General features: G+C 37.9%; 1 protein-coding gene across 10 annotated transcripts in view; it reads right to left on the reverse strand.

Moving 5' to 3' along the window:
• The window catches only part of C2CD5 (C2 calcium dependent domain containing 5), a 112,324-nt gene that overhangs the window by 77,427 nt on the left and 21,394 nt on the right, over positions 1-13,503 (reverse strand). For all 10 annotated transcript variants that reach the window (XM_019544436.1, XM_019544432.1, XM_019544428.1 and 7 more), the window contains exons 8-9: positions 7,913-7,998; positions 2,171-2,279 (exon numbers count right to left, since the gene is read on the reverse strand). In XM_019544436.1, coding sequence (XP_019399981.1) covers positions 2,171-2,279; positions 7,913-7,998 — 195 coding nt within the window. The remainder of the gene's footprint in view (positions 1-2,170; positions 2,280-7,912; positions 7,999-13,503) is intronic.

Consider the following 13,503-nt stretch of genomic DNA (forward strand, 5'->3'; position numbering starts at 1 on the left):
AACTTCCTGGAACTTTTCAAAAGTACTGTTAGATAATCAAGTATTATTTTGAACCGGTGTCATGGTCAGACACTAAGCTTTCCATAACTAGTGTCTGGTCTGCATCCCACACTGTAACACTTCTGACTCCTGCCTCCTCCCCCAGCTCCTGAAAACAAAAACTGTCTGCTTTGGTACACAGCCTGAACCCTATTGCCACAACCTATAATAGTTGCACTTGACTCAGTCCTCACCATCAAGGCTAATCAGGGTTGAGGGGATGGCCAGGTAGATAGAGGGGGTACCCCTGCTTCTGGGTTCATGGGGTGCTAGGTGCTCAAGGGGGCTCCCCAGTATCTCCACAACTTTTAAAAAACACTTTCCCCAAAGTGTTTATCCGTTTCATTCCACTGGTGGCAACTAACCAAACTTCAGGGAATCCCAGACTGATTTGGATTGGAAGGCGGGGGGGCGGGAGGGCCAGAGGCAGGCTGGCAGGAGCAACTAGAGAAGGCACCCCTGCTTATGCATTCCAGGGGGTCCCTGAAGCTTTTTAAAAGGACTTTTCCCCAAGCCACTGGTCAATTTCAGTCCATGCCTCACAAATGGCATGAAAACCTACAGGCAGCCCCCCAGGCACCCAGCACCACAGGAAGGCAGAAGCAGGTATCCAGGCAGCCCTCCCAGCTACCAACACCAACTGGCCACTCTTTCAACCCCAAATCAACCTATGATGTGCTGAACCTTGTCATATTGCCAGGAAATGAAGTGTATGTATGACTGGCTTGGGGGAAAGTGCTTTTTAAAATCCATAAAAGCCCTGCCAGTTCCAGAGCACCCAGATCCCAGAACTACAAAGCAAGTGTACTGCCTGTACCCACCTAACTATGCCCTCCTTTTGGCCCACATGCACAAGTGGGCAACCCCAATCCAGGCACCATTGCACAGATTTTGTACTGTGTAGGAATGGTCTTTATTGAACTCAGTGCTAGTGAGAAGGGGGAGCAGAAAACTGCAATTGCAGATTTTCCTCTCCTGCTTGGAGAATACTGGGGCACTTGCCACTAGGAGGCATTCTGAGTTGGGTGCTCGCTATAAGGCATACTGGGCTGGGTGCTACCCCCTGGTAGCTGCCTGAAAGCACTACATTCCTAAAAGTTCTACTTAGAACTCTTGGCAGTGTATGTGCAGCCACTAAAATCCAGACAATTGTGAACTGGTTCCCAATGAGTGACATTCTCATAATGGTTCAAGTGTTATGCCTGGCTGCACCCTTACTGGCACATTTAACTGCATCTTTAACCAATTTAATGAATAAATTGTTTAATTCAGTTTGCAAAAAGAGAGGTAACAAGAGAAAATGCAAAGGACAAAACAGACTACTGCTTAAAAAGAAAGATATATTTAAACTAACTTTGTATCTTGCTGCTCCTGGCTAGTGTATGCAAACGCCACAATAGATGTAATTTCTGTTTAATCTGCTGCTCTTTCAGGAGCACTTACAAACTCAAACTTTGTATGTGGCATTTTGGTACACAGTTTAATTTGATTGAGTAGATGTTAGGACTTTCTCAATGTATAGTCTATCATTGCTTAACTCTGATACCAGAATTAGGATATGACCTCCTCCCTGCCCACCCCCACCCCCCAAAAGGCATACAGCACAAACCTTCCATTCCCAGGAAAAAGACTATTTACAGAAAACTGTGTTAAGATTTGTACTTCTAATAAAAATACCTTCAACTTTGTTCCAGTGTATACCATGTCATTTTTAAAAGGCACAGGCTGAGCTAAATCATAATGGCTAATCTTAAGCTTTAAGGGTGTAAAACAGCTGGAAATTAAAATTTAAAATGTTAAACAAAGGGTTTATATCCTTTCATAACTTTCACTTCAGACTTGAACAATCTGAATATTAAACACTGGCCAAAAATTAACCCACACACTCATAATCAAAAGGTATTAGCTGGCTTTAGATTAGTGGGTTAACAGTCCTTTACTACTTTACACCCAAACCATTAAGAAGAAATTACTGAAATGTATCATTTCTGAAAAAGCAATTTTGGACACTGTTATTCTTACTTTAAAAACTACAATAATTATACTACAAGGTTTTAAAAAGTATTTTGAAAAAAATGTAAAGTAACGAAGATATGACATGACACATGAAAGATATATTTTGCCAACATACCAGGATTATGGATGCGATCCAGCAGCTTTACAGAGCGTGCACTGACAACACCACCAACATGGACAAGGAACCCTGGTGGAAAGGACGTCAAGGTAAAAAAGGGAAATTCCTGTTGGAATTAAAAAAGGAAAAAGAAAAATCCAAAGAGTTATCATCTGTTAAGCACTGTTGATTGCCAATCAACATGCAATAGATTATAATGCTTCCTGAAAGACAGGCAAAGCAGTGACACTAAGTCAAACACTTATTTTAAGCTTACTATGCACTGTATCAATCATATGCAATCCATGTACCCAACACTAGGCAGTGCCAGCAATTTTTTAAAGATATACAAGTGCTTTTCCCCCATAGGCTTTGTTAAATTCAATGTTTAACAAATTTCAGTTGTGAATTAATATCCTTTTACAAATGCAAGTCTATGTCAGCCAATATGTTTTTTAAAAGGGTAACTAAACTTTATTTATTTTCTGAATTGATCATTAAACTTACTTATGGCTCTGCACTTTCTACTACTGGTAGCTACAAGTGATGGTAGTTTGATATCCAAGTTTTGAAAATGTCTTGGATATAAGAGGCAAAGAAATGATCTGCCAGCACCAATAGCTCTCAATAAATAAAATATTTACCCATTTTTTAGATTAAAATTGTATGATTTTAAATACAATTATTAGAACAATATTAAAAGAAAGTCACTATGATCCTATGAATTTCTTAAACGCATTCCCCCTATCTAGCAAAAGTGGAAAAACAACATTCTGTTTTTAACCATTTCATTCAAGAAAACAGTCCAAAATACACAAACTAAATAAAGGCCTATCATAGCCTTTAATGATGTATTTGCTGAAAATAAATCGCTTATGTTCAAATGAAATGGGCCCCAAATGTTTTGTTAAAAACCATGTTTAAAATTTTGTTTTATAATTACATAACATTAGATTGATAGTTTTATAGTCATGTACATTAAGTATAGCACACTTATGGGGGAAAAGGAGATTGGTTTACATTTGCCAATTCTAAATGCAGAGAAGCAGAAAAGAATGGAAATCATGCAACAATGTTTTACATAGTTCTGATGGCCAGTTAGGGGAGAAATAGCTATAATAGTTTTATGAGAGGGGAAAAAAGTGAGGCAAGTACTTGCTTCAGTTTAGCATTCAGATTAATTTATAGATAACCAAGGTGAAGGTTAAAGATAAATCATCAAGATTCCTCTGGCAATATCTGGCATAAAGTGTCTGAGAAACTAAACGTGTGAAATCCCTGATTTTATAATGACAGATATAAAATCCACCAAAAACACTAAATGCTTTTCCTTTGACATCAATGGACATACAAAATGTCAAGATCAAGAGTTAAATCCTGGAATTACTGAGGTTACTAAAGAGGAGCAAAAACCAACAGAAATGTTATATTTCTGCTCTCTGGAGGACTGGAAAGGAGAGCAATTACACAAAGGGACTCTACAAACACGCATGCTCTTTCTACAAAAGCAGAGAGTAATTCGTGGACCAGTCAGTGTCATGGTACAGAAAATGGGTGTGAAACCTGGGATCTACTTGATCACAAAATTTTATTTTGAAGGAAGGCGGAGAAAGGTAAAGCAAATTAGCCAGGCAGCTAAAACTACAACCTGCTCAGTACTGATGCTCCATCCATGGGCTTTGAGCTGAAAGAGGAAACATTCCATTCTTCCAATGCTGATTTACGGTTCTCCCAAATCTCCTTCATGATAACCTTACAAAAAGACCTTACTTTTTGACCCTTTTTCTCCCCTATAATTCTAATATTATAAAAGCCTTAAACTGTCTGTCTGTCCATAACGCTTTATTCACGCTCTGAGTGGCTGACTGAAACAGCCAGAGGCAACAGAGCAGACCGAAAGGTGGGGGAGGGGTGAGGCCAGCAGCGCTGGCCTTGCCCCACCATCCTACAGACAGTGACAATGGAGCAGGGGGGAGGGGGGGAGGGCGAGACCACTAAAGCCTGCCTCGCCCCCATCCCCCACTCCTGCTTCTTGGAGGTGGCAGCGGGCTGGGGCCAGGAGTGGGCCCTCTGCCACTGCTATGGCAACCAACTTCTCCCAACCCTCAGGCCTGCTCCTCCCCCACACCCTCCACATCAGGCCCAGGCCCAGGCCCACTCCTCCTCTCCCCCCACCACTGAGGCAGGGAAGCGGGAAGAGCAGGCCCAGACCCCTAGCAGCAGGAGGGATGAGATGAGATGAGATGAGAAAGACATAAGAAAGAGATGACAGTCAGGATGAGATGAGAAAGACAGAACAGAGCTGGGCATCAACACAGGAATGGCACTTCACTCCAAAACTCTGCACAAGCTTGTCCTGCAAGTATCATATGTATGATGAATAGGAGTGGTGACTGGATGGAGCCCTAAAAATGCCATAAGGGGACGACAAGCTCTGACACATCACCATGGCTTGGGTTGTCTCCCTTCTAGGAAAGAGCGGAGCCAATTATAAGCACTCCCACAAATACCCACCAGATCACCTAAATGCTTTATCAGCACCTCATGATCAACTGTATCAAAGACCACAGAAAGATCAAGCAAGATCAGCAGGGCACAATTTCCCTTGATGATCTCCAAGCAAAGATTGTTGACTGAAGCCACAAGCAAAGTCTGTGTGCTATGATCAGGATGAAAGCCAGACTGAAATGGATCCAGGAGTCCAATCTCATTCAGATATGCCTGTAGTTATCAGGTCAAATGACCTTCTCAAAAAAGGGAGGCTGGAGACACAGTGATAGTTGGTTAAGATTGTGTGTGTACATATGACCATGTATAGTGAAGAAAGTATGGTAGGAAGCAGTTCTAACTGTATACCACAGAAACCACCCAATAGACCTGTTTTTTTTAAAATAAAGCAAGAGCAGCAGAGGAATGACAGCACTAATCTGAATGAAAAAGAATGAAAACCACAGCATTTATCTAAGGTGTAGTCAATAGGGCTGCATAAAACTTAGAAGAGGACAGTATTTGCCCCTCTATAAAAATACAGGCTAGATTTTTCATAGTTAAAATCAGCTGAAGATTGCCTATTGACACAAACAAAGTATATATTTGTAGATAAAAATATATATAAAATGAACTGTTACTATGAATGCAATCTGTTGTTCATTAAAATATATTACAAAAGGGTATATAAATGTTTATATACAAATGACGATAGTAGTTTCACATATATTTTCACAAAATTTCTAGCAAAGTTATCCTCCCGCCAAAAAACCCAAACCTTTCCTTAGCTTTGGAATCAAAAAAACTTTTATAACCTACCTAAGTGCCCCTGTAAATTACTTTTATGCCACAATTAATGTCTTAATTGTGGCATAAAATGGCAAGAGTGCTACATACATACCCAATTTAAGGTACCATGAAATTGTAAGCCAGCCATAAAAACATTCCACACAAAATGTAGAAAATTTGTATGGCTGGTTTGTATGGTGCCATAAAGTGACCATGCGACATGTCTGGGGTTGCCCCAGGGCTAGTGTTGACAATCAGCTAATGGCTGACAGGGATGGGACCAGGTGACACTGAGCTGTAGGCACCCAGCTTTCAACTTCCTGGTGCAAGGGGAACCTGGGCTCCCCGGCACTAACAGTTAGAAGGGATATGACTGGGACCTGATCTCTGATCCCAGAATCATACCTCCTGCCATTCATGTGTGGCAGGGCAGGACATACAATTGTTAGGACTGGGGACCAGATCCAATGGCACTTTTAAAATGAACACATTCCAGGGCCTAATACTAACATATGACACCAATCAACTTTTCCTAAGAGGCTCTGGTTCTCTGTGAAGACTCCTTTTGTTCTTCCAACACAGAAGGCAACAGAGTATATCACAACTTTATTTTCTCCCATGTTTTTTCTGAAGAAATCTAAGTCCACTCTAATTAACACTGTCAGAATTTTACTAGTTCCCTGTTCTGTTTAGATGCATAATTTTATGATAACAGAATAACTTCCTAGCTCTCAGGACATTTTCAACTACGAGATTACTTTTTGCCACCAGCCCCACAAGTCAGAAAAATGAAAAACAAACCAACCCCAAAACCAAAAACCAGTATTGATAGCTAGAAACATCTCCAAAACACAAAGCTACATGTAGCCAAAGTCCATCATAGTTATGGTTCAACTAATATTACACATACTATTTTCTAAAGATAAAATTTGACATTAAACATTTTTCACCTCCTTTTACAACATTTTTGTTCTTCTTTACTAGGCATTATAATGTTGTATTAGCAAAATAAATAATAATAAAAAAACCTTATGCTGACACACTTGAAGTACCTAACATTTTCTTATGTTTTCATTTTAATATACTTTATTCTTAAAAACTTTAAAAAGTGAGAATTAGGTCATAATTTATCTAAAATTGAAGAAAAATCTAACATGCTAGCACAACGAAATGCAGGTGACATATTAAGAGTTTCTATATTTTCAAGCTAAAACATTAGAAGCAAAAGCTATGGACTTGTATTTTATGAGCAATGAAAAATTTAAGTGAAGCATACAACCATGCAAAAATATTACTTAAGCCAAAATGTGGGTTTGCTAAATTCTCTTCAAATAAAAATTAAAAAAAAAAAAAAAAAATCAAAACCCTACATGAACAAGATTGCAAAGAAATTTGACAAAACTGTATAAAAAAGAAAAGCTTTTAAATGCCTGTTAAAACCAGAAAAGCCCTCAATAAAAGGAAAAAGGTCTTACAGTCACACAAAGTTGTGAAACATACCCGCCTTCTACAGAACCTATGAGGCGATCCTCCCTTAGTAATAGATAACACAAAAAATGGGAAGAGAATCATCCACTTACTCAGATAAGTAGCTATTCATATAAAATTATGTTTCAAAGGTATAGCAGATATTTCTTATAATTTTCAATACACACATATTGTTTCAAGTAACCAATTCAACTGTTAAAGTCTTATTAAATGAGAACTGGTTTCCAAAAAGTTAATTATTCAAAATCCCTATCTTTTAAATACATCAACAGTTTTAAGCTATAAAATATTTTTAATAATTGAAATACAGTATGCATTAATAAGGCCGCATGGAACATCTTAACAATACAACATAAAATGCATTTAACAATGGCTATATAATTTTCAGACTGAAAATATAAAAATTAAGTGAACTGATAATATTGCCAAACACTGTAGAAAGCTCCCATGTAATTCTATATGGTTTATTAGTCATTTTAATAATGCCTGGGAGTTTATTATAAAAGTTTATAACCAAAAAATAAAGTACATATTTCATATAATGTAGTTTTATTTAAAGTCACGTTACTACTTTTTATCTTCAAGATTTCTCTTTGTTAATCAATTTGTTTAAAAATAATGATGTTTCTGAATAAATCAAATCTGTCTTCAGGCAAAATTCAATTTAGTTGTAAGCTACCAAAGTCATAAAATGATAGCAGCATCATGAATCTAATGAGTTATATTAATAGCAAATTCTATTTTGTTTCCTCTATTTTCTATTACAGAAGCTATAACATTCAATTCTTAGACAGGTCATAATTGTTTGTTCCAATTTTTTCCCACCGTATGTCAGCAATATATTTTTACAGAGAGATTACACTGACTTAAACGGGCTAACGTGGATTTAAATGTGGGAAGCAAAGCCCACTATTTATAACAGATTAGTTAACAGGAATGATTTACTCTTCATAAAAGTTATGGTTGAAGTACAAAATATCATTAGGTATGCCTTACCCTTTGTTCCAGAGCTGACTGGGTCTGCTGTCTCAATAGTGCTTTAAATGGCCCCCCTTCTTTTCCAGCACTTCCACTGCCCATTCCTGAAGAATATTAGAACATAAATAACATCCATAGAAAAAGTTACAGACCATAATAGCCTGAGGAGTTGTTGTTTTTTTTTTTTCAAATGATTAACATAGTCAGCCACCAAAAATCCAGTTTTACCAAATCAAAAACAGTAACTAGGGACCTTACTCCCACTGATACTAAATCCTTTTTTATCCTACTCTGACAGCGTAAATAGGCTTAAAATAGAAGCCTACTAGAAATTAAAATAAGGTCCAAGGGGCTTGGCATTGCAACGCTTACACAGCTGCAAATCTTTTTCCTTTCTGATATCCACAGGAGTTTTTGCCATCAACTGCAACAGACGTAGGGTCTGACCCATAATACTTTTCTTGTCCATAAGTCCCTTTCTAGTCAAACTTTCAGTTCATATGAATAAAGAATGAATAAAGATTTCAGGATTCCCTCCAAGTCAAAGCTAATCGAATTAGAAGTAGCCCTATGAAGTGGCACCAGCCAACATTTCTGCAATACTGCTTCCCATTCCTTTTTCCATTGGCAGTTATAACAAAATCAGAATTGCATGCAATTTAAAACATTTACATGGTATAAATATTCCCCCCCACCCCCCGTCACATAAGAAACCAATAGTTTCCACAAAGGTTCACATCTCCTAATGAAGTTACTACAGGATTGGGACCAAAGAGAGAACTTTGTAAAGGCAAAGATATAAGAAACATCTCTCTATTGACTAACATTCAACGTTGAAAAAAATACTATAATTTAGATCTGAATTCTAATTTAAATCTATGTAATGATATGTTCACTCATCTGAATTGTTCAGTTCAGCAAGGAACTACTTCTGGGTATTCAGAATAGCCAAATAGCTTTTATTTGCTTGTCAGAAGGCCTTTCCTACTCCGTGTTCATAAAACCCACTGGGGGGTGAGGAGCGGGGACATGACAGTTCATAAAAACCCAAGCGGGGGATGGATGGACAGGGACAGTAGGGAAGAAGGTGTACAACACAATTTTTCCTTAAATAAATGCAGAGTTCTGCTGAATCCATTTTTTCTGGTGGTATTTCATGCATGAAAGCATTCTAGCACTGATGGTTTATATGATAGCCACACACGCTTACATTGGAACTAAATTATTAACTGAAAATAAGTATCAAGAGTCATACCTTTCAAAATTCTCTCACATATCAATGAACTCACTAATAAAAATGAAGGACAAACTAAAAATTTAAGCATCAAGGGTAAGATTATATAAAAGACACACCACAATGCAGATAGCTATGAATAAAGACAACATTTTGAAATGAATATTTTAATATAACAGTACATTGCTAATTTCCCTTTCCCTTCTTTTCTGCAAAATGCAATAAAAGCAAAACAAGGAAGATTGTTTTCAATGCAAACAGGACGGGGTATTTTTTTGTTTGTTTAAACAAACTCATGTAGTGATGGAAATGACATTAATGTTTATGTATTAACATAAAATAAATTTATTCCAAACTTTTTCAAAATGGCAAATGCTAACATGACTAAAATATTATCTATTTATCAGACATTAAATGTTTTTAGCTGTTCTTGGATAAGGAAACAAAGAAAGATTAGTATCTGTATAGTCCCAATAAAAAAAATAAAATTTATGGTTATTTTGTATCAAATCTAAAACCAGCATTTTCAAAGGACTATACAATACTAAAAAGAGACAGACATGCAATGAAGAAAATATCTGATATGAAACACATTCTTTAAAAAAAAATAAAAATAAAAAAACACACCAAAACAATCAAAACACTATTTGTAGAAAAGCAGTAATATCAAATATGTAATTTAGAAGGACAATCTGATGAGCAGTGTCAATGAAATGAAAAAGGAGATAGCACAAATAGAAAGTTTGTGTGCAGTAAGATTGAAACAGAGTACAATTAGTTAATTGCTAGGCATTTGATGCAATTTAAACAGAAAAAGGGAATGAACTGCTGAGAAAGGGGGAATATTTATTCCTTCTAAAATAAAGGAACGACATTATAATGAAGGGACTGAAAACGAATACAAATATTGGGTAGTTATCTGATAGCAGGCAGTTCAGCTACCAGTACTGATTGAAGACCTTCTTGGAACAGAAAGAGTTCTTTACGACAAAGTAAGCTATTTATTTCAAATACTAATGCAACTGGAAGGAGGGGGGAAGACTGCAGTTATTACAAGTTTCTAGAGGAGAAAAAATAATTGTTCTTTAAGTCATGTAGTCAACAATTTCCAGGGCTTATTTTAGCAAAAGACAAGTTATAGAAGCCTGTGCGTTAGATGCCTCTGCTTGACTAACAATAATGTTCCTTTTATTTTCTTATAAATCAGTTTTAAAAGGCTATTGTAGATTTATCCTACCAGAAGCAGCCAGAAGGAGCTCTTCAGTGAAAGAAACACTTTTCCTCAGAACAACTGGGCTGACATGGCTAGACTGAAGAGGGCTAAGGCTAGACTCCGAGAGGAGGAGACAGGACTTTTTAAGATGTGGGGAACCACGAGAGAGTGTAGGGGAGCTGGGAAACAGGAACATCCTAGGTCCCTGTGGGGAAGGTACTGTGAAAGAAAGTAAGAGAGAAAAGATGTAGATTCAGAGAATGACAAAAGAAACAGAAGGAAAAAAAATGAAGGTAAAACAAAAGCAAACCTTTTTTTCAAATGAACAAATACATAATACTAGTACATTAAAAAGCTCTTACAGGCATACAAAAATGAAATGACAGTAAAGGCACACACCATAATGTGGATGGAAAAGCATGTTATCAAAAATCTGAGTATGAAATAATTAACTTTGTTTTAAATACTATTCAATTTTATTGAGCTCAACTGAATTTTATCCAGTTATAGATTAATTAATTTCCAATAAAATCTAAGAAAAAGCCTTCCCGTTAAACAATGTTTAAAAAAATCTTTTTGATACAACATATTCTTAGGTTCTCCTATTCAGAGGGGCTGTAAGTTTAAATTCTGGTTTAACCTAAAAATTCTAAATTTTAAGGCTATAAAAATGACAATGTATATAGATATATATTACTCCCACAGAAAAAAGGAGTTCCCATCCCCTCAATTTCCTCCACAAATATATTAGTTCTCCTCTTCCACACCCAAGTGTTTCCATTTACAAGTGTTAACTTGTAAAAATATGTAATACTTTGTCAGTCCGTTTACAATGGCATGAGAAGCAGCACTAATTACAGCAGGAATTTTCCAATTCCAAACAAAAAAAAACAACCTCTTCAGTGCATCCAGAAATTCCTCTCACTTTTTACCACAGAAAATTTGGTTGACACTATCCAATCTACTCTGTAGTTACAGTGTTTTATTTCATAAAAGAAATGATAATATTTTTCTGGCTTGGAATTGATGTAGGCAAGATTAATAAGCAGATCCAAGTTTGTAATCTCTTTATAACTAAGTATTCTGGCCATGACATTCTGGTATCTGTACTTGTTATGCAAGGCCCCCCCTACATGCATAGATAAAGGTGCAATAGGATCTAATACACATAATCATGCCTCCTGCCATGCCACACATGGAATGACAGGAGATGCGATTGTGGGATCCAGTATAAGATCCTACCGTGCCTTACTGAAGGTACAGGGGGATCCTACGATTGCCATCCCAAGCTTCCCTTGTACTGACACTTAGGGGGCTCAACAGTGCCAGCTGTGCACCATATGCAGCCAGGACTGCAAGTCCTATCCACTGCTAGGATGCACAGCCTCGACTGTGTCCCACACGCACTCCCTACTGGACTGCAACCTCCCAGCCATGGGAAGTGTGGTTAGCACCCTGCAGCTGAGAGACTGCAGCTGCTGTGATATCCCAGCTGTGTGGGGGCACCAACACCTTCAGGGTTGGGAGATCACAGCTGCACCCCACAGATGATGGGGCCCAGTCCTAGAGCTACCGGGTGCTGCAGAGGCTATGAGTCTCCAGAAGATGAAGGAATCCCAGCCACAGCTGGGCATGGTGCACCCTTGGGGCTGGGAGTCCAGTCAGCTAGCAGTGCTGCCAGCTACAGGGGAGACTGCTACAAGCACAAACTAAAGCTGGATAACAATCAGCTACAAAGTTAGTATGCACTTTCAAGGTCTACATTTATAGTTGGTTGGACCCTTTTATGGTGTGACATGTATTTTGTACATGTAGCTGTCTCAGTTCAACTGCACAATTAACCAGTTAATTGTGCAATAGCTGTAACATGTAGAAGGAGCCTAAGGCGGGTACAGTTTCCATTTGAGAAATCAGCTGATGCAGCTGCTTTTCTGAGCAAGAAGAACACAGCATGGTTGAGGAAGCATAGAAAAATATCAAATTTTCCTTCCTCAGCAAGATTGAACAGTTTGCACCTTGAATTTCACAGTTTTTCCATTTTGACAAGCTATGAATTTGGGCACCCTTCTCTATAGAAGTATAAATAGCTTTAACAGAGACAATATTATTCAGCAAAAGGCCCAGGAAATGGAAAACATTTATACAGTACATATATACAGTAATATCAAAACAATCTGTAAGGACAACATTCAAAATGAAAAATGTAAGACTAGAGCCATATTTTATATACAACACTGTTTTAGACAAAAGTCAGGCAGCTACAGCCAAAAATATAGTTTCATGAATCACAGTTTCCTTTTAATAAATCCTTTAAAAAAAAAAAAGCAAAAACAAGAAATAGGCCAACGATTCAGCTCTCTCAGTTATATTGTTCTTACCTAAATAGCAATCAACTTTTCTTTTTGAAGAAAAATAAAAACAAGCATGTTTATTCTAAATTTCAATATTACCCAACTGTCATCCCCCAGTTCCCCCACCTCCCCTACCACTGTGCTGCTAATGAGAAGCGAGCTATGAGCTCATCAGCTGGCTTCTCCTTGGTGAAGGAGTTGCTTCTGCATACCCTGTCCAGAGCAGGTGAGACCCATGCAAAGGGCAAGGGGGAGGAGGAGGAGTGGGGCCATGACCAGCAGGATTCAAACTCTCCAAGGACACTTCATGAGATATTTTTGTTTATGTGTTTTTCTTCTCCCCCCATCTTGTCCTGCCTACAACTTTATGAATAAATCCTTCCACCCCCTTCCCCTCTCAGGTTCCTGCTGTGTGGAAGTAAAGCATATCATGTTGAGTGTTTGTTTACACTCTGGCTCTTACTAGGTACTAAATGGCTTCTGAAATAAGCAGAAAGCTAGTTGGGGGAAGAGAGGAGAGGCAGTGATGAGCTCTGACATCTCCTGCTGCTGCACCCTGGGTTCAGAATGAGAAACAGAAGGTGGGAGGAGAGGAAGGAAGCAGTCTACCCTGGGATGCAGGAGGACCTGGCCAAACATTATCATCCTATGTGCAACGTCACACATGCAAATTAAAACACAATACAAATGAGCTGCAAAGATGCTATACATTTAACAAGTAACATCTTAGACACTGGGTTTTTGTGCCTTGTTATCCACTGATAAACTGTTTGAATGTGCAGTATGTTAAAATGTAGTACTCAATTAATAT

The sequence above is a fragment of the Crocodylus porosus genome, unplaced genomic scaffold, assembly GCF_001723895.1.
Source record: "Crocodylus porosus isolate Cpor-Errol unplaced genomic scaffold, CroPor_comp1, whole genome shotgun sequence".
Taxonomy (NCBI): domain Eukaryota; kingdom Metazoa; phylum Chordata; order Crocodylia; family Crocodylidae; genus Crocodylus; species Crocodylus porosus.